General features: G+C 49.6%; 1 protein-coding gene across 3 annotated transcripts in view; it reads left to right on the forward strand.

Moving 5' to 3' along the window:
• The window catches only part of NUAK1 (NUAK family kinase 1), a 72357-nt gene that overhangs the window by 50229 nt on the left and 1057 nt on the right, over positions 1-21071 (forward strand). For all 3 annotated transcript variants that reach the window (XM_027593060.2, XM_027593061.2, XM_027593062.2), the window contains exons 3-7: positions 367-518; positions 3080-3145; positions 12428-12547; positions 14535-14667; positions 17455-21071. The exon at positions 17455-21071 is cut by the window's right edge and continues 1057 nt beyond it. In XM_027593060.2, coding sequence (XP_027448861.1) covers positions 367-518; positions 3080-3145; positions 12428-12547; positions 14535-14667; positions 17455-18608 — 1625 coding nt within the window. In that variant the 3' untranslated portion in view covers positions 18609-21071. The remainder of the gene's footprint in view (positions 1-366; positions 519-3079; positions 3146-12427; positions 12548-14534; positions 14668-17454) is intronic.

Raw genomic sequence — 21071 nt, forward strand, 5'->3', positions numbered from 1 at the left:
TAGCTTGTGAGGTCCATATCGAATGGTTCATAGAAGGTAGGTGTTATCCTGCACTGTCCTGTGGCTGGGGGCGGCGTTCTGGTGGACGGGGCTTTGGAGAACGAGCCTGGTGAAGGGCGGGGGGGAGAGGCCCTCGGAAAAGGGAGGCACCTTTCCCTTCAGGTTGCAGAGGTGTGTCCGGTCACAAGAGCGGTGATGTCATTGTCCGCCTGGCCGGAACACTCTCGCCAGCTCCTCGTGCGTGGAGCGGCCTCTTGGCCCCCTGCTCAGTGACATCTCCATTGTCCTCCCTCGCACCCTCTGGAGTCATAAGTGAGCTTGTTGGATAAACAGGGTGTTTGTGTGTTGCTGTCCCCCCCCCCACAGTGTTTGAGAACAAAGATAAGATTGTGATCATCATGGAGTACGCAAGCAAGGGCGAGCTATATGATTACATCAGCGAGCGGAGACGCCTCAGCGAGAGGGAGACCAGACACTTCTTCCGGCAGATTGTCTCTGCTGTGCACTATTGTCACAAGGTATGGCCGAGCCCCACCAGAGCTCGGGGCGCCGACGGTTTTGATGCTCATGTGAATGTTTTCACAGTATGCAGGCGATACCTGTTTACTGTCATCTGCATGGAGAATTTATGAAATAGAAGAAAATCACCATCACCCAGAATTCCAGAATCCAGGCAAAACCCATGATTGACATTTTTGTTCGTTTCTTTCCCATCTTCTTCCTCCTACTCCTAGCATTTTTTTTTAATTTGAACTTCTTATTTTGAATGATTTTAGATGTACAGTGAAGTTTCCAAGCTGGTACAGAGAGTTCTCGTATGCCCCTCCCTCACTTTATCCTAATGGGAAGAGCTATGTTACTATCAGTACATTTTTGAAACCAAGACACCAACATTTGGGCGCTGTTATTAACAAAACTCCAGATTTTATTTAGATTTCCCTAGTTCCTCCGCCAATGACCTTCTTCCTCCTTTTCAGGATTTGGAGAACAACAGTGCGTGTATTTTTACATTTGTGTCTTGCCTTGCCGCTTAGTATTTTAATCAGAACACGTTCCTATGTTACTAAAAATTCTCTGTAATTATTGTGATTGTTGGACATTTAAGGCTGGTTCCTATTTCTGGTTAATATATATAGGGATCCACATCTTTATATATTAACCTTTTCTCATTTGATTCACCTGAGGGAAAATCCAGAAGTGAAGTTAACTGGCTGTGAACTTTCCTGTGCTCTCAGTATCTTTCCTTGCATAGGTCATATCCACATAGGTTACGTACCTACACATACATTTTATTGCAACACACCTAATGGGTTGTGCTCCCAATACAGTCAGGTTAGCCACCCTTTGTCTCTGGAGAAGGAAATGAAGTACACAGCTACTTCCAAGATGTATTTCAGCCTTCATCATTATTAATCATGTTAGTCATGATTCCCATTGTATTCACACTTTCCCCCAGAATGGTCACACCTGGAACAGTCTTTCACTTTGAGGACAGTAGTGACTTGAGTCGAAACATGACATCCAAAATAGAGTTAGCTTCTTTGTTCAAATGATTGCAACACGGGGCCTTCTGGTTTGTTAAATATTCCGGTTAATTGAGAGTGGCTCCATAAGTAACTGGAAGATATTATTCAAATCTAAAACTTTTAACCCATGCGAACACTGTTGGACTTCTCTTTGCGGACTCAAAAGGCACTGATTACTCAGATCATACGGTATTTTGTACTTTATCATCAGGCATCATCATAAGGGACTACAGATCATATTTTCATTATTTGAGATGTGTGAGTACTTGAGATTTTGTATGAATGGCGCTTTGTCAGACTCATTCCATCTTACTCTGAAAACTAGGAATGCAATAATATAAACCAAAACTGCTCCCAGTCTTTAAAACGAGAAAAAAATCGGGGACCTTAGATTCTGTATCTTTCCTCCGGGAGCCTTGGTTTGTGCCTTTCTGAAGTCAAAACACATCCTGGAAGGTTTGCGTTAGAAGAAGAGGAGTAGAAATATAGCTTTTATCTCCTCAGCCCGTGCTTTTGGAGGTGGTAGGGACTGTCAAATGGAAAGGAAAATAAACAATAAAGCACCAACTGTAATAAACATGCCGATTCTGAACTAAAGAAATCTTGATCGAAAGACAGAGATGTTCTAGCCAGTTGGTTTGCTTAAAAGAGGAGCTTCAATCGCAAATGTCCTTTATGCTGAACGATATGAAAACCTTACTCCTTGCTATTTGTCCGCCCAGCCCAAAGTAGCTGGTTCTCTCTGTTCCACCTCTGCCCATGCCCTCCCCCCATCCCATTAAAAGATCACTGGGCTTTACAAAGGACTGTGCGTATCAGGTGTTACTGCGGGATAGACCAGCAGCCTACTGGTTAATGACTCCTTTCCAGCCTCAGCGGGGCTGTCTGCCGGTCAGTGCAGGCCAGCTTCCAGCCTTGCCAGAGTTTGCTTGAACGGAAAGGTCACACGGTAGGGGAGTGACCTGCTTGGGTCAGCCCAGTGGCTAGGGTCTCCTGGGCCCCTCCCACCTTCACCCTTCGCCCTTGAGTCTAGCTGAGCCCAGAGGGTCTTGCAGAACTTCCCTCCCAGCCGCTCAGGAAATGCCCGTGGGGGGGCTTCTGCTATCCTGGGGGAGAGGGACAGGCCCGCAGACAGACAGACAGACAAGCGAGGCCCACATTCTGAGTCTCCAGCAGAGAAATCTGCTTCTTCCCTGAGAAGCCCAGCACAGACAGACATTGTTCGCCGCCCGCGACTCTATTGCTTTCACACAGTGGAATTACATTCCGACCAAGAATCCCCCTGCTGTTTTACAGGCTCTGGGGGAGAATGGATTCCAGTCATTTTTCCCTTCACCGCCCAGCAAGTGACTAATGCTCTCCTGTCGCTGGTCGCTGGCTGGCGGGGGCCTCATGACAGTAAGAGAAGCCCTGAAGGTTGGAGGCAAAGACCACCGGGGCTGGCGCATTTCTTTCATCTGTCAAATGTCTCCCTTTGCTCACCCTCCCGCTCCCTCGTTCTGTCTCTCGTGCTGGCCGCCCCATTCACGTCTGCGCCTGTCTTCTCATTGCAGAATGGCGTGGTCCACCGGGACTTGAAGCTGGAAAACATCCTGCTGGATGACAACTGCAATATTAAGGTAAAGCTCTTGCCTGGTGGATTGATACGCAGGGTGGGGAAGGGGGCTGCTCAAGGTGCCCCAGGCTGCAGCCTCGGAGCCAGGCGGCTGCGTCCTGCCCTGGCCAGCGGGTGCGGGGAGTCACCTCAGTTCTGTTCCAACCCTTCAATTCGACCAGCATTTATCGATCTCCAACTACATGCCAGACCTTCAATCTTCATGCTGGGAGAAAAAGATGATTAAAATACAGTCCCTGTCCTCAGGAAGCTCATAGTTTGCAATCGTCACTGTGAAAACACCTACGACCGTAACATATTGCGTGTGTATGTCCTGTCATGTTTTCCTGCTATCGCTTACCTTTAATTTTCACAACCCTATGAGGTGGGTGCCGTTATTGACATCATTTCGCAGATAGGGGAAGCGAGGCACAGAGAAGTTAAGTAATCAACCCGAGGTAACACAGCGGTAAGTAAGTGGAGTTGGGGTTTGAGCCTGTGTGTGTCTGACTCCCGAGGGCTTGAGTTGCCAGCAGGGCCCCAGGTTATGTAAGAGTTGGAATTCTCTGCCCGCCACCCTTCTGTCGCCGCCATGCCATGCCTTCTCCTTCTCTCTCCCGACCCTCCCAGCCCCCGAACCAGCTGTGGAACTGGGCAGCGGGCTCCGGTGGTATGTGCTGCTGGGAAAGGAGCAGACCATCCGGTGAGGGGGTTTACTGCCACGGAGAGTGTTTTTGCTGGCTGCCGCTGCAGTTGAAGCAAGCTCTCCTGGCCCACGGGGTTCAAGCGCCTCTTGCGGAGCATTCTCAACGTCCTTTTGATCACAGCTGCAAAATAAGCAAATACGGTTTCAAAATAAACGGAGTTCGCTGCATGGGTTTCATTATGAAATGGCCTCAGTACTCCTGACACCAGGGGATCCCTCTAATTGGCCGCCGGTGACGTTAGTGCCTCATCCCTGGTCCCTGGACAAAGCATGGGAACGACCTTGCGTCGCCCCCTTTCCTGGTTGCTCTTGCGCTCAGGGGAGGGGGTGGGGCGCATCACAGGGAGACTGTTGCCTTGCTCCGAGTTTGGATTAACACTGTTTGCAGATCGTGGCGGCCACCGTTAGTTACCATAGTCCTTTGAGAGGATCCTCGAAGTCATGTTAGGATGACCTCTTGTTTTTGCGAGTCGTTGACCTCTTTCTGTGTTAGTCCATAGAATACGGAGGAAGCAGTTGGTCAAAGCAGTTTTTCCTAGGATCAGGCAGTGAGATCTCAAGGTCTCTCCCTTTCTGGATTATTCTAGCAGGAGCACTGGCTGTCCAGTCAAAAAATTCCCTCCGGTGTGGCTTCCTAGCTGCTTGCCATGGGGAAACCCACTTCATCCTGTTTCTGCGACTATAAAATGGGGTAACAGTGATGCTCACAGGCTTGTGTTCAGGACTAAACAAGATACCCTGTGTTTAGCTTCATACACTGCTGAGCACTGGGCAGTGAGTCAAGATCAAGAGCGGTGGCTTTGGAGTTGGGTAGCCTGCGATTTGAATTTGAATCGCGACTCTGTCCCTGACTAATGGCAGTGTTTTGGAGAAATGAATCCCCTAAGTCTCAGTTTTCTGGTGTGTCCAGTAGGGATGCCAGTCCTAACTCTGGGGGTGGTTGTCTGTTCGTCCATTTTCTCAGTGAGTATTTCCTGAGCAGTTATGTGTGCGTGCCCTGTGCCCGGGGTGCCTAGGGAATCAGGGGCAAATGTGAGGATTTTAGTACACAGAGCACTTAGCACTCAACTCTCAGTATCCAAGGCACCTGTGCCAATAGTTGGTCACCAGAGAGGACTTTGAACAGGGCGTCAGCTGTCGTGAAGGTGCCTGGGTCCTCGGGAGTGGTGGCCAGGCCACAGCTAGAGAACTGGGTGCTGGTCTGAGGGGCACATTTCTAAGGGTTTGTGTCATTCACCCTGGTAACTTTCTCTGCAGATTCTTTCTGCCACCTGCCTCCGGAGCTCTGCAAACGAAATGTAGTCTTTACAAGGCCTGGAATGTGAGCCTCTGGCTTGGGGATTGGGTTCTGTGGGACAGTGTGACCTCTTGGTCCCATGATGTAGTCCCAGAAGTGATAAGGCACATAGCTTCCTATGGAGTCATAGAATTTCCCAATGGAGGAGAAGAATAGTTAGAATTCTGAAAGCAATTGTGCTGGGAACAATGCCGCAGGAGCCCTGGGGAATGGCGCATTTGAATGAGCAATGGGGTAGTGGTGTTGGGCCTCCCAGCTCCCAGGACCACGTCCTTCCATCTGCGCTCCCTGTCCGTTGTATAGATAAATAGCAGACACACAGAACATTATAAAAATTGAACTTTCACTCATGGTTTTTTTTTTTTTTTCTCCTTGTCTTTTCCTTAAGACTCTCTTCTCCTGGCATTTCCAGGTAAAACGCACACATGTGTGCACACACACACACAGAAACCAAACCTTCCCATTCCCCAACACGGGTTCTTCCTTTTGCTTGTTCAAGGAATGCTGCTAGGATCTGAGAATCCTAGAGCCTGATGAACGTTGAGTGTCATTTTCCAGCCCCCTTGTTCAAATGATGAAGGCCCTGTAGGTCTAGGTGACAGGCCCAAGGTCATGCGCAGGGAATCAGTGTGGGCTTACTGTGTCTCTGTTTCCTTCGAGTGTGGCCCAGTGCTTGCCACACAGTAGGTACCCTTAAGTTGTTTGGGTTTGGGGTGAAGGGATGACAGCCAGGAGAACTCCCATGTTTGACTTCTGGGCAAATTATCTTTCATCATCTCACACGCACTTCCAAGATTTTTTTAAAAAATGCATTTCAGCTGGTGTTGATTTGTCTTCCGGCTATGTCTGCCCGGCTCTTCCTGACTCAGCATTTTGCTGGAAACATATTTAGAAAGGGCACCGGTGGCAAAGGCAGCAGACACATGGCCAGACGCTGGTCTCCATGTTCAGGAGAGCCTGTGGCATCAGCGTCTGGCTCCAGGGCCGGGCAGAGAAAGCAACGGGTTATGAGTAGCCCGGTCCCTCTTGGAGCCCCCTCTGCTGCCTCTCTAGCTGTGGTTCCATCTTCCGTATTCCAAGGGTGGGAGGCCTGTAAAAATGCTACTGGTTTAAGCTTGTCGCATGTCACTGTAGTTTGGTGTGAGCTGTGTAGCTCATTCCTCCCCTCTTCTCAGCCTGATGTTGATTTGCAAAGAGCACATCTGGCATTGGAAATTATTTATCTGGCCAGGGCGAGAGGGCGTGGCTTCTAAAAATATTCACATAGTCTGTTGGCAGAAAGAATGAGAGCAATGTGCTTCTTTGGGTTGCATTCCGTACTCCGGAGAAGCCTGCTAAAGCCTCTGCGGAGTAAGCCTATGTCTACGAAAATAGACACCCAGCATAGCATTAATTTGCAATTAATAAAAATGGGCCAGATTCACATCCCACTCTCTGGGAGAATGGAATGCCGACAATTCCCATAGAAGGGTCCTGTAAAAATGTCTTACAATAAGAAGAGGTCCAAGCCCTGGGGTCAGCTCGCCTCCTCAAAGAGGGCTGGGAATTTGGTGAGCTCCCAGGGCTCAGAGGCGAGGGGCAGAGGGGAAATGGCCTGTTGCCCCTGATGACAATGAAATCGCTGCTGCTGCGGACAAGCAAAGCGGCTTTGAATGGCCAGGGCTAAGATGAGCTAGAAATCTCAGAGGCTGAACAAGGCCAAACAGGGCAACTTGGGATATGGCCCCTGGGCTTTGATTAGATGCGTGTGAGAACTCTGCATTCGTGCATTAATTAACCCATCGGTTTGTTTGTTCATTCATCCATTTATGTATGTGTTTGTGTACACGTGTGTAGCCACGCATGCCCGCATTCTCTCCTCTATTCCTGCACTTACGCAGTCAGCAAACTGGGTATCTCCTGGGGGCAGGATATACTCGACCACAGCTATTTACTAAGTCCCTACCACGCACCTGGCCCTGTGCCGGAGGCTGGCGTTCCAGGTCCTTGTCAGGGGGCTCGGAATCTCGCGGTTGTTCAGCCAGCAGTAACAAGGGGCCAGGAGAAGGATATAGAGATGAGTGAGGAAGATAAGGTACCTGCCTTAGTGGACTTAGAATTCCACTTGGGGACACAAGCAGCAGACAAATAAATACAGAATGTAATTGTCTGGTGGCGAAGAGAATCCGTGCAGAGTGAGGGCGGAGGCTTGCAGGAGCTTTTAGCTAGGGTGGTCAGAGAAAACAACTTGCGTAGGACTCACACTCCTCAAATCCCCACTGAGCTCTCTCTGGCTTCCTGGCTTTTGCACACATGGATCCCTGTGCTTGGTATGCTCTTCCCACTGCTCTTTGCCTGCCCGTCCTTTCAGTCTCAGCTTGAATGCCTCTTCTTCCAGGAAGCCTTCCCTGATCCTCCTTTCTCGGCAGGGCCAGATGGCCCTTCTATGTGCCTTGCCTCATAGTGCCCTGTGTAGTATTCTGGAAGTGTTAAGCAGGAAGTGGGGGGTCTGTGAACTATAAACGGACCAAAAAGCCTTTACTGGGGCAGTGGTGATTGAACTTGGTTTTGAAGGGTGGGTAGGAGTTTGACAGAAAGAAATGTGCCGACAGCCTTCTACAGGGAAGGAGCAGCAAGCACAGGAATAGGCCGTGGAGGCTGGAAAATGGAAGTAATCTTTCCTGAGCCTCTGCTGGAAGCCAGAGTCCATGCCAGACCTTCCATGTGCCTTATCTCATCTGGATCTCAGACTGTCTCCACCGGGGTGGGTCAGATTATCCCCCATTTTATGGATGAGGAGGTTCCTGCAGCTAATATTAGCAATAGGGCTGGCTGCAAACTTAAGGCCATTCGACTCTAAGGGCCAGGCACCTGATAAATTCTACCCTCTACTGCTACCACCCAAATTTGCCCCAAATCTAAGAGGGCATCACACGAGGGCACATTTTTGGCCCTTGCTTCAGTCTGCCTTACCTTGTCTATAGGTAGCTTGCAGACAGCCGTTCCCGGGAGGGACTCTCCAAGTGCTGATGGTGGCCGATGGCCAGGCTGCCTGTGTCGTGGTGGCCAGAGCACCCACGTAGGGATGCCCGGGTCGAATGAGTGGTGAGTCGTGACAGGTTGCTCACTGGGGTCCCCTGAGAGGCTCCTTCCTGGAGGTGCCCTCAGTGAAGAGCTTCCGCAGATGGCTTGGGGTCGATCATTTCCCAGCTGGTACCGAAGCTGCTGGTCCACGGACCTCAGTGGAACAGGGAAGGATTAATTAACTGCCTAAGTTCAGTGCTGGTAAGAGGTGGGGCTGGGATTTGAACCCAAACCTTCCAACTCCGCATCCTTTACTTCTCCCATTGTGCAGTGCAGCCTCTCACCCTGGGCATGCCTATTCCAGAAGTGGGTGACGATAATTCCTCTGGGCTCTGGGGTGGGCACTGGCTCTTAGCAAACAATTGTTAAGAGACCAAACCACCAGCAGTGTCGTAATTGCTGTCATCTAGAATCAGCTGGTACAGGGACTGTTCCAAGGGCTTTTCATCCCTGTTCTTCAGTCTCCACACAGCTTTTGAGGTGGGTTCTGTGATTATTCCCACTTTGCAGATGAGGAGACTGAGTGACTTGGCAGGGCCTGCTCATCACCCAGGAGGGCCAAGTCCAAGGCTAGCCCCAGGTTCTTCTGATCTGTCCAGCCCACTGTACTTCCTCTCAGACACTGCAAAAGACCATCAGCCCTTCACTTACATTATCGACCTCATGAGTGTTTTCCCCCAGTGTTTACCCACTAGCAACCGGATACTTCCTTTTTCATCCGGTGAGCTCACAGCGATTATTCACAGAGATCTGAGGTTAATCCCCCTTTAGGTACCGCAGAGAAGTGGACCCACGGAATATTTATCCTTTTGCGTCTGGCTTACTTCACTTAGCTCGGCGTCTTCATGGTGCATCCGTGTTGTAGTGAGGCTAATTGTTTGGAGATGTGAAGAATCACTTCCTACTTTGTCTTTCTAACTCTGATTTTTATCCGGCAGCGCACACCTCTAGAACGGCTTGGTAATAACAAAAACTCCAAAAATCAAGGACCTGAGTGTTGGCTTCTCAGATTCCTTTCCAGGGCCCAGGCTGAATGGGGTATCAGCCCAGTGTGGGGACATGATTGAGAGCCCGTAGCAGGCAGGGGACAATCCCATCATTAGCAAAAATGCTGAGTAGTTACCTTTCTCCAGAGGTTACCTACATGTCAGCAAAGTATGACTTTCATTCAGTTATTTTTGTTTTATTATGTTTAAAATCACTGTTTCCCCAATTTCAGCTTTTTCAGATTTCCCAAATTTCTCTTCTTTCACTGTCTCCTTGGCTTTCACCTTTCCCTCAAACCTTCTGTGTTCTTTTACTTAATATTTATATTTAATGCAGTTCCCTTCTAAAAAGTATATTTATTGGGCACCTGAGTGGCTCAGGTGGTTAAGCGACTGCCTTCGGCTCAGGTCATGATCCTGGAGTCCCGGGATCGAGTCCCGCGTCGGGCTCCCCGCTCGGCGGGGAGCCTGCTTCTCCCTCTGACCCTCCCCCCTCTCAGGCTCTATCTCATTCTCGCTCTCAAATAAATAAATAAATAAAAAATCTTTAAAAAAAATAAAAAGTATATTTATTTGAGAAAGACGCTTTAAAATAATTACCTGAAATGGAAAAACCAGTGTTGTTTTGAGTATCGTGAGGTTGATAAAGCTACTATTACGGATTTAAGGGTGGGAAGCAAAGATTTCTCGAGGCCAGTTTTTCTGTGCCAGTGACTGTTCCAAGCATTTTACATACTTTCCATCATTTAATTTTCACTACAACACTGTGGCAGTCAGTGCGCTTCCTACTTCCACTTTACAGATGAGAAATTGAGGCTTTGAGAAGTTTTTATACCCGGTGGCCATTCCTGCTCCTCTGGCCGATAGAGGCTCCATAGGGCGTGAAATCTTAGAGCTGCCGCCCGAGTTTAGGTGGTTCAAGGTTTGAGAACTCTGTGTGTGTGTGTGTGTGTGTGTGTGTGTGTGTGTGTGTGTGTGTGTGTGTGTGTTGATTCATATTTCTTTTCCACTGAAGTGCCAAGAACACAGACTAATCTACATTTCTGTGAATCTTCTGTCAGTGGCAAATGACAGTTTTACTGGGAGAGGCTAATAAACATCAGTCTGTGGGGATGGGAGTGGGCCCTAACATAAACACGCTTCTCAGGACGGCTGCAGAGAGAGCAAGCGTGCCCGGACTGGGAGCGCTCCGACGTGAGTGTGTGCATGCAGGGATTTGCACGCCGCGGTGATGGGTGCCTCTCACGGGTGTGTGTATTTGGAAGCCGCGGACATCGGGCATTGCGGGGTGGCAAGGGGATGTCTCCCCCCGCCCCCAGGCCCCGCACAGTGTTGAGGCCTTGCCTTGGCTGCGCTCGCCGAGGACAAAGCCCTGGGACGTGCTCCCGGGCTGTGGCCATTCCATTCCTTTTCTGATGGACGGGCACGCTTCATAAGCTTCCAACCGACTTCCTACAAGTGAATCAGAGGCCTTGCTAAGAAAGTGGAATTCCGGGCAATTAAATGCAATCCGAGCTTGGAGAATGCATTTTCTGAGGCTGGTTATACACCAGCTGCTTTCAATGCCATTCCATTCATTCATTCAGGGACGACTTTTAGAAAATAGGCTTATTCTGGGGCTGCATTCAAAACAGAGCCTCAGCGCCATCGGGGCTGGGCTGCTCGCTGGGCGTGTGAATTGCTCAGCCTATTTATAAGCCTCCAGTGGAAATCTGCACGGAGAATGGCAGAAGCCCATGGTGGCTCGTCTCAGAAGGCTGGAGTGAGGGTTTGGAGGCACAGCTTTACATTGCTGCCTGCTAGTCAGCTCTCCTGAGATGCCTCACCACATCTCCCTAAACCCCACTTTCCTGGTCTGCTTAAAAAATCGTGGCAAAATAGCCAGAACATGAAATTTGCCATTTTAACCATGTTTAGCTGTACAGGTCAGTGGCGTGAAGTATATTCACATTGTTGTGTAAATGGGCTTAGATCAGAGAGGGTGAAGTGCTCAGAACAGGGCCTGATCATTGGAGGTGGTTCAGTAAGTGGTGACTAAGTTTCTTCTTCTGCTGCATATTCTATTAGTTGTCTTGTGCTTTTCAAAGTATTTTGCCTGTTCGAGTGACAAGTATTTCTTGGCGGGGGCAGGTGCTAAACAGTGGATGACACAGAGATGAGGGAAAATGCAGAACATGTTACCTGCTTCAGGGGACTCAGTCTAATGGGCAAGGAGAATTTATTATTTATATGTGTGTGTGTGTGTGTGTGTGTGTGTGTGTATGCGACGTATATGCATATGTACATACGTAACATACATATATATGTGACGTGTATATATGTGATTATATGTACTTATGCACACATGCACGCCTGCATACACTCACACAGGGAAGAGTACTGCCATAAAGGATAATGAATAAAATGCTTCAAGAAACCAGGAGAGAAGAGAGTGATTCCAAGGGGTGTGCAGTACAAGAGAAGCAGTGTTAGGTAGAGCATTGGTATGGAATTTGAAGACTTAAAGGTTTACATTCATGGTCTCATCTTGAGTGATTGATTTTTTTTTTTCTCACACTAAAACTGCGGTCCAGTACAGGAAAGGATCCTGGGTTCCCATTTTCTGGTGGCCAAACTGAGGCTCAGAGTAGCTAAGGGACCTGTTTCCATGTCACACAGATGGCTAATGACAGAGTTTGGGCTGATATATGGTGACTCAAAATCTAGGACTCTGGGGTCCTAGATTTCATCTGGGCTCAAGAGGTTGGCAAAATAGAATTCTGGGTAGAGTGGGGGTGGATGAGAAGGGGTTGGTATCAGTGGCACTGGGTCACGGTTTTCCAAAGTGTGACTTTTCGAAAGTCACTGTGGGTGCACTGTGATTTTAGGGGGGCTACAGATGGGGCACTTCCCAGGTTAATAGCTGTGTACTGTCTTGTGCGTCGGAAACATCAAGGCTGTGGTTCTGAGGCTGTTTCTCAGAGTGGGTCTAAACTGAAGTGAAGGTCAAGTCCATGCAGGGAGCGGTTTTGAGTAAGTAAGAGAACATGTAGCGTGCAGATCCAGCAGAATCTGTTGTGGTTGCCAAAGATTGCAGCTGGGAGTCACTGGCCCATTTCTGTGGGTGGACTGGTTCTTTTATGGAGACTAAGGACTGGAGAAAAAAATGGTGACCCAGCCGGCAGACCCATCCAGGTGCCCTCGTGCTCAGATGATTCTAGGTAGGTACCCCCTGGAATGCTAAACGGCCTCTTTGGGTCTTGGTTCTCTTTGCAGATTGCTGACTTTGGGCTTTCCAACCTGTACCAGAAGGACAAGTTCTTGCAAACCTTTTGTGGGAGCCCACTCTATGCTTCTCCTGAGATTGTCAATGGGAGACCGTACCGGGGGCCAGAGGTGAGCAAGTTGCTGGGGTGTATGGGGGTGGGGGCCGGGGAGGAAAGGGAGGAGGGAGGGCAGGAACTGGATATAAGAAATACTTCAAACAAACAAAAAGGCAAGCAAGTGGGGAAAGCTTTTCCTTATATGATTATAAAAGCCACAATATAGACACCTGGGAGAAAGTTTGAAAAATCTAGGAAATGAGGTTACCTGCAATTTCCCCCACAAGAGATAACCACTTAATATTTTTGCCACTTTTCTTTTAGACTTTTTTCCAGTGTCGATCTCTGCATTTCAAACAATAATGGCAATCATTATATATACGTGTATACATATGTGCGTGTGGCCTTTTATTGACTTAAAATTATATTGTGACATACTTTGAATTTGTTATTACTAAAAAACGTGGTTTCTGAGGATGATACAATGTTTTATTTTATGAATATACCATAATTTAATCAATTCCCTAGATTTAGACAGATTGTTTTCAGTTTTTCCCTGTTAGAACAAACCAAAAAAAACAAGCAAAAAACCCCTCACTCTGCAATGAATATCTTTTTGCATATATCTTAGACAGCATGTATCTTTGATTAAGGAAATATAGGTTTTTTTTTTTTAAGATTTATTAATTTATTTTAGAAAGAGCTTAGGTGGGAGGGGCAGAGGGAAAGGGAGAGAGAGAATTCCAAGCAGACTCTGCAGGACCTGATCCCATGACCCAGGAGATCATGACCTGAGCCAAAACTAAGAGGCAGATGTTCAACCGACTGCACCACCCAGGCTCCGCTAAGGAAATACAGTTTTAATCGCACCTTCTAATGCACGAGAAATGCACTTCTTTATATGCTTAAAGCTCTCAGGACCACTGTAAGAGATGTGCATGTGGAAATGCTATTTTGAAAATGGGTGAGTTGCGAGTCATTACGCTCTTTAAAAGGATGGTTCTCTTTACAGAGAGATTCATCCACTCCTTATCCTTTAAATAGCAGCTGCTCAGTGGGTTGAAATGTTTCCCTCCAAATATTTATCTGTTGGAGAGTGTTCGAAGGCAGGGCTGGAGGGTGAAGAGAAGGATGCCAAGGGCCTCTACCAATTGCAGTGAAGAGAAAGTCTTTCTAAAATAAGAATGTAAGGGCGGGACATTGGATTCCATTTACAAAACTCTAGAAACTTGACACTCTCCATTTATCATAGGTAATGAATGTTTCTTTGATCTTTGATGATCTCTTTCTGGAGTTCTAAGCTGGCGGCCTGTGATCTGGCTAGCAAACATGCTTTATCTGGCCACGTTAGTCTTTCTAAAAGAAACTGGACCAAACATTCAATAATTGGGAGATTTTGCATTAAGGTCTGGTTTCTGACTTCCCGAAAGGATCTGGCAGTGCCGGGCCTACGTTACTGTGTGGCAGCAGTTAGCCAAGGGGAGGCTGCCTCCGTCAGGTGGATCCATGCACTCCCACATTGTACCCCACATTCTCTCTTGCTTTGTTCATCTTGGTTGCATGCCTGGCTCTTGTAAGCATTTGAGTTGGCAGCCCCTGATCCATCTGAAGAAGGTGCAGGAAGGCACTGGTGCCTGGATTTAGAGTGAACAGCCCCGTGTCCCAGTCCGGCACCCATCCTGGAGGCAGAGAGGGGCTCTGGAGAAATCGGTTAGCTTTCCTGTGCCTCAGTCTTCCCATCTGTCAGATGGGGTTGAAAATAATCCAGGCTCCCCTGTTTCACAACATCATACTGAGGATCCAAGGAGATAATCTTTTTAAGAAAGTCCTCACACAGATTGGGACTCCTGGTCTCCGAGAGGGAAAGGTCAGGCTCTGCAGCAGCCGACAACCGCACCGCATATCACTTGTCAGGCTGCGGTGGGAACCTGTCCGCCAAGTGCTAAATTCAGTTCCTGGGGCCGTTAGGGGTGGCTGCTCACAGTCTGTGATGCTAATGGATCAGAAGGCATACCGGAACCTGCTTCTGAGCTCCTGTATGTCCCGTCTCTCTGCTCCAGGTGGACAGCTGGGCCCTGGGCGTGTTGCTTTACACTCTCGTTTATGGAACAATGCCCTTCGATGGTTTCGATCACAAAAACCTCATTCGGCAGATCAGCAGTGGAGAGTACCGGGAACCTACACAGCCGTCAGGTGCGTGCCCTCGGAGGCTCAGGGATTGAGCAGGAGTGGTTGGCTTATTACCCTTTTTTGAGTGTGTAGCTCACACTTTTTTGCTTCTGTTTTAACATCTGCAGGGAATCTCCTGCCTTTTCCTCTTCTTTTTCTCTCCAGATTTTTGCTTTCTGGCAAAGCTGGCTTCCTAGACTGCTTTGCCCAAACCTCCCCAAATGGAATTTCTAGAACAAATGTCCCCTACACCAGGCAAGCTAGGAGTCCTGTGTGCTTGCTGTGTGAACTTGGGCAAGTCCCTTACCATGTGGATTCAGTTTCTCCACTATAAATTCACATTTAGGAAGAGATATCACATGAAGTCCTTTCTGGTCTACGTGGTTATATAAACCATCTTCACTAGACTCAGTGCCATGAGGGTGGCAACTGCTCTTTTTCACCACTGTGCCCCCAGCCAGGGGCATGGCCCATGGGCGCTGTTTCATTATTCAGTATTTATTGCTATAACAACTCTATCCCCGACCTCCCCCACCACCCTGAATCAACTTGGTGGTTTAAAGAACAACCAGGTACCCTGTCTCTCCATTCCCTAGGCTGGCTGGAGCTCTTCCGGCCATGCTTGGGTTGCTCCTACCATGACATTCAGATGGTAGCTGGGCTGGGTCTGACTGGAGGACAGATGCTCAGTGCTCCTCCACGTGGGCTCCCTCTCCATGAGATGCCTCTCCAGGCCCCTCTCTCCAGGAGGAATCCTCGACTTCTTCCATGGCAGCTCAGGGCTCTAAGGTGGAGGAAGAAGAAGCTTCCAGGCCTTCTGTGCTGGGCAGGCAGATAATGTCACTTCTGCCACGCTCTATGGGTCAAAGCACCCGAGATCATAAGCTCCATCTCTTGCTAGGAGGGTGTGATGTGTGGATGGAACGTGTGTGTCCACATGGTCATCTTTGGAAAGTAATTAACACAGACCTTCCTATGTAGACATGCTGCCCACGCGCGCACACACACAGCTGATTTCTCATTCTTTGCGGTGGTTACAGTTCACAAAGTTGCTATGAGCACGGTGTGAGTGAATACTGAGACAGCACTGCTCCCGGGGGCAAATACAGGGCTCAAGCTCTGGTCACAGTACTGGTGTCAACTGATCAATATATAACCTTGTGTTATGTATATTTCTGTCCAGAGACACCTCATTTAAAACATCCCGTTGACTCATTCACATCAGACTCACAGCCAACAGCACTGTGACTCATGCCTGAACGAAGCCTATCTAACGCGTGCACTTTCTCTGTAAGGCACATCACAGCCTTCTCGAACTCAGGAACCATAGTTAGCACTTTGGGCCATTTTACACAGTGAAATCACCGACAAAAAGGTCAAAAGTGTGAAAAACAAGGACTATACAGGCTGTGAGAAGTACACCTGTTTACAGCATGAGAGTGGAAACAAGAAGGCAGGGAGGCGGCCCCTCCTTCGACCTCAGCTGGGAACATACATGCACGCGGGGGGTGACTCAAATTTTTTGCCACTTTGCAAATGGACACAAATGACAGGGAGAGTGAGTGCCCGGGTATTGATTTTGGGGTTACAAAGACATTTTAGTGAGCAGGAGAATTTATAATACAGAATCTGTGAATAATGAATATACACACACACATATATATGTATATGCATACACATTTTTTTTTTCAATAGACCAGCCTGGGTTTTTTGTTTGTTTTGTTTTGTTTTGTTTTTGTTGTTTTTTGAGAAATTTCAGGTGACCCAACTGGTACCAACACAGCTCCTGGCACATTGCAGGAATTTAGAAAATATTTACTGAATGACTGAAGGAACATCCTGTTACTTTTCAGGGGTGCAGCTCACTCCTGATCTCATTGCCTGACCCCTGCCAGGTACTCATTAGCCCACATAAGTGGCTGAGGGGGAGGCGGTGCCTTCCCAGGGTATAATTCACCTCCCATTGGGGGAGCAGAGTTTAATCTTATAAGTCAATTTATAAGCTGTGAGAGTCAGTTGGTTCCTGTGGCCTCCTCAACATCCCTTCGGGGCTTTCCCCTAATTCTCTGGCAGCCGAGATGTGCACATGGAATGTCTCAGCCAGGCCGTGAGCGGATAGCAGATCTAGATGAGCTCTCTGAGCTGACGGCTCGGTAGGCTACAGCTTATGTCAGAGAGGGAGAGGAAGTGAGCTCACTGGGCGTGGGTCTCAGGATCTGGCAAAAGCCTGGGGTAAGGCCAGCCTTGGGGATGGCACCTCTCACTGCCCACGTGTGCCATCCTTCTTTCTTTCCCTGTTTGATAAGGAGCCTCTTTTTCACCGTCTCAGCCCTAGATGTCCTTTTCATGGCGACACACTTTCCCCATTACCTTGAGCACTGCATGTTTATACAAACCCACCTTGGAGGACTACAGAAAAGCCAGGGTCACCTCACTCTGTTTTCCCTTTTGGTAAAATAATATCCACCGAAGGAATGGTGGGGCCCTGCTTGGGGTCGGGTCTGGAATCTGTTCCAGTTACCTGGCCTTCCCCATTTAGTGAAGATCTGAGTTGATGGAGAGCTCAGTAGTTCTAGGACATTCCTTTGCTTCTGTGGAAAAACATGCCAGGGTGTGACCGTGCCCTGGCCTGTGGTTGTGTCCTGATGATGCCTTCCGTGTACCGTCTAGAAGGCTTTGGCTCCTGCTCCCTGGTGTGGCAGGACCAGATCTCCCGCCCGAGTGCGCGTGTCCCCTCACCCCTGCAGCGTCAGCCCCGTCAAGGCCAAAGGCTTCCATGTGACGCACCGTTCTTTTTCTCTTGTGCCATAGACGCCCGAGGACTCATTCGGTGGATGCTGATGGTGAACCCCGATCGCCGGGCCACCATCGAGGACATCGCCAACCACTGGTGGGTGAACTGGGGCTACAAGAGCAGCGTCTGTGACTGCGATGCGCTCCACAACTCCGAGTCGCCGCTCTTGGCTCGCATCATCGACTGGCACCACCGTTCCACGGGGCTGCAGGCTGAGGCCGAAGCCAAAATCAAGGGCCTGGCCAAGCCCGGGGCCTCCGAGGTCATGCTGGAGCGGCAGCGGTCCCTGAAAAAGTCCAAGAAAGAGAACGATTTTGCCCAGTCCGGCCAGGACTCGGTGCCCGAGAGCCCATCCAAGCTGAGTTCCAAGAGGCCCAAAGGGATCCTGAAGAAGCGAAGCAACAGTGAACATCGCTCCCACAGCACCGGCTTCATCGAAGGCGTCGTGAGCCCTGCCCTACCCTCTGCTTTCAAGATGGAGCCCGACTTGGTCCGGACCGCCGTGCCCCTCCCAAGCCCCCCCGAGGCAGAGGTGCCGGGCAAGCTCAGCCCCAAGCAGTCGGCCACGATGCCCAAGAAGGGCATCTTGAAGAAGACCCAGCAGAGAGAGTCAGGTTACTACTCGTCCCCGGAGCGCAGCGAGTCTTCAGAGCTGCTGGACAGTAACGACGGGCTGGGTAGTGGCCTCCCTTCCCCCAGCCCCCCGGACCCCACCAGGGGGACGTCCCACGGCCTCTCGTGCCGCAGGAAGGGCATCTTGAAACACAGCAGCAAGTACTCAGCAGGCACCACGGACCCGGCCCTCGTTGGCCCTGAAATGCCCACACTGGAATCCTTGCTGGAGCCTGGCGCCCCCGCCGAGGGCCTCTCCCGGAGCTACAGCCGGCCCTCCAGCGTCATCAGTGACGACAGCGTCCTGTCCAGCGACTCCTTCGACTTGCTGGATCTGCCGGAGAATCGCCCTGCCCCCCCGCGCATCCGCAGCTGCGTCTCTGCTGAAAACTTCCTCCAGATCCAGGACTTTGAGGGGCTCCAGAACCGGCCCCGACCCCAGTACCTGAAGCGGTACCGGAACCGGCTGGGAGACAGCAGCTTCTCCCTCCTCATGGACATGGACGATGTGACTCAGGTCTACAAGAAAGCGCTGGAGATCTGCAGCAAGCTTAACTAGCTCCCGGGGGGGCGCGGGGCTGGGTTGTGGGTGGGTTCGGGGGAGGCGTGGGAGCAATGACTTGTGCTAGTGAGCTGGTTACCTCTTTGCTGGCCTGTGACAATAGACTGAAAAAGGATTGGTGCCATCCTGGTGGGCCCAATTGGCAGCCTTGAGGCAGCACCTGAAAGGGAGAAGTGGGCTCTCTGCCAGTCCTGCCAACGGCCAGTCAGAATTTGGGTCCTGATTGGCATTTACTTTGTGGCACCTCCTAGAGGACCAGCTGTCCAGGGGAGGTGGTGTTGGCCAGCATGAAGAGGGTGGGGAGGAAGCATATGGGAGAGGGAACACATCCCTAAAACTTGTCCAAATGCTTCTGGAGGAAGGGCAAGAGAGACTGGGGCCGTCTGCCTTGGATGAGCTCAGAACCTGCTGCTTCCCTCCTCACATGAGCAGGCTTGGTCTGACTGCGTGGGGTTGGCAAGTAGATTTCAGCCACCTGAACTTGAATGGGTGATCGACTGGTAGCGGCTCCCGGGTGTGCTGGTGTGAGTAGCCTAGGCGCATGGGAGGGAGTGCTGTGACTGAATAGCAATGGCTGCCTTGGGAAAGGGAAGGGGGGCAATAGCCCTCATGCCATGCGGTGGCCATCCTTGACATGGCTAAGCCCCGAAAGTGTTGGGTTGAGGCATCCTGTGGGATCTGTGCTTGTCTTTCATGCCGCTCGTGTGGCCTTTGTTAATTTGCCACTCTACCTGGAATGGAAGACAGGGTCTCGGGCAGAGAGAGAATGCTCTGAACACCGCTAAGGACTTAAAAGAGTCAGCCCGTGGTGATTTTTGGGCTGTTTGCTGTCTCCCACTTCTTTCCTGATGTCTGCCTTGCTCTTCAGCACAACCTCCCGAGGATGGACAGGGAAAAGAATGGTGGTGTCAGAGGTCAAAACTCTGGTGTGTAACAGAGCTCGGGACCCTCTGTGGTCTTTGTGCAGATGAATGGAAATTGATCCACACCAGCAAGGGGGCAACTTGTCGATTTCTTTAACATCTCACTATTAACTGGAATGCTGCCTCTTGGGTTCTCACCTGCATGAATCAGATGTGACGCTGTCCACAGTCTCCAAGGAGTAACTGGCTCAACCATTGACCCTGTTTACTAATAGCAAACGGTTTCCCCGTCCACCAAGGGTGGAATCCGCAGAGGCAGGCGAGTTTGCTTCTAGGGAGTTAGTGTGTAGGTGGGTTATTTGGATGAGGAAAGGAAAGGTAGGCATAAGGTCCTCCCCTCATATCTAGGGATTCTGTCATGGGTTTGAAGTCCTAGACTCTGGGGGAAAAGAAAGTTCCACCCATTCAAATGAATAAGGTGTTGAAAGAGCACAGTGGGTTGGGAGGAAGCATACAGAAGAGGGAACGTTTCCCAAGAAGCCATCCAGATGGTTCTGGAGGAGGCAGGAAAGAGGTATAGCAGGACTCTTATCATAAAAAGTAACATAACTAGGTATTCAACTTCTTGACACCCAGATTACAGGTGATAAGATGTCAGTCCCACAATGGGATATCTTCAGATACTGGGTTTGGAATTAATGATCTCATTGGGGAATCTGGGATGACTTCAGATCCTACTGGCCTGGGCAAATTGAAAGCCTTGTTTCAAGATGGTCGACCTCTGCGACCCGCAAAGATATATAAGGAGGACTAGTCTTGGAGGGGGGGTTATTTTTGGGAAAACCAACAGACAACGAACAGTTATAGGGAGATGTGAAAGAATTCGCCGTAAGGCGCTGAGAACATTCATTGGAGTGAAACTGCCCTTTTCCTAAGGAGATGGCTCCGTTTCTCCCCCTTGTCACCAGCCCTGGGGTTGTGGCTTTGTGCATGCCTTCAGGTCGAGCTGAGTGGTGTGTTATGGGAAGCTTCTCCATTTTCTTTCTTTCAATTGCACCTCCTTCCTGAGCTCCAATATAGGTTCAAAGGGAAAAAAAAATCTGTAGATAGCAAATTGTGTGTGTGGGAAGTGTGGGTGCGTGGAGGGCATCCTGTAGCCTCCGAGCTCCCCATTTCTTGTCTCATTTTATGTAATCTGTTCTGGACAGCCCGTATTGCCACACTGCTGGTCCCGCATGTGTGGCAACTGGCCACGTTGGTAGCTGTCAATATGCCTAAGGTATAACACCTATCTACTGGGTGATATGTTTTTTCCTTTTGCCAAGTGATTGTGTCTGTTTAGTATTTTCCATCCTTCTAAAATGACACTATTAAGGAAAATCATTCTATTTCTCCCCTTCCCCCCGCAAAACCCCACACATGCATGTTCTCTTTTGTCCACCAACCCAGACAGTGGATTGTGGCAAAGACAGTCCTCCACTCAGAGGCCGAGGATCTGAGTTGAGTCCTGGTGTGCTGCTAACTAGCTGGTGGCCTGAGGCACCTGCAGTGTTTGGGAAGCTAAGTTTTCCCTTTAATGAGGGCTGGCGAGGGGGGA

The sequence above is a fragment of the Zalophus californianus genome, chromosome 9 (assembly GCF_009762305.2).
Source record: "Zalophus californianus isolate mZalCal1 chromosome 9, mZalCal1.pri.v2, whole genome shotgun sequence".
Lineage (NCBI taxonomy): Eukaryota > Metazoa > Chordata > Mammalia > Carnivora > Otariidae > Zalophus > Zalophus californianus.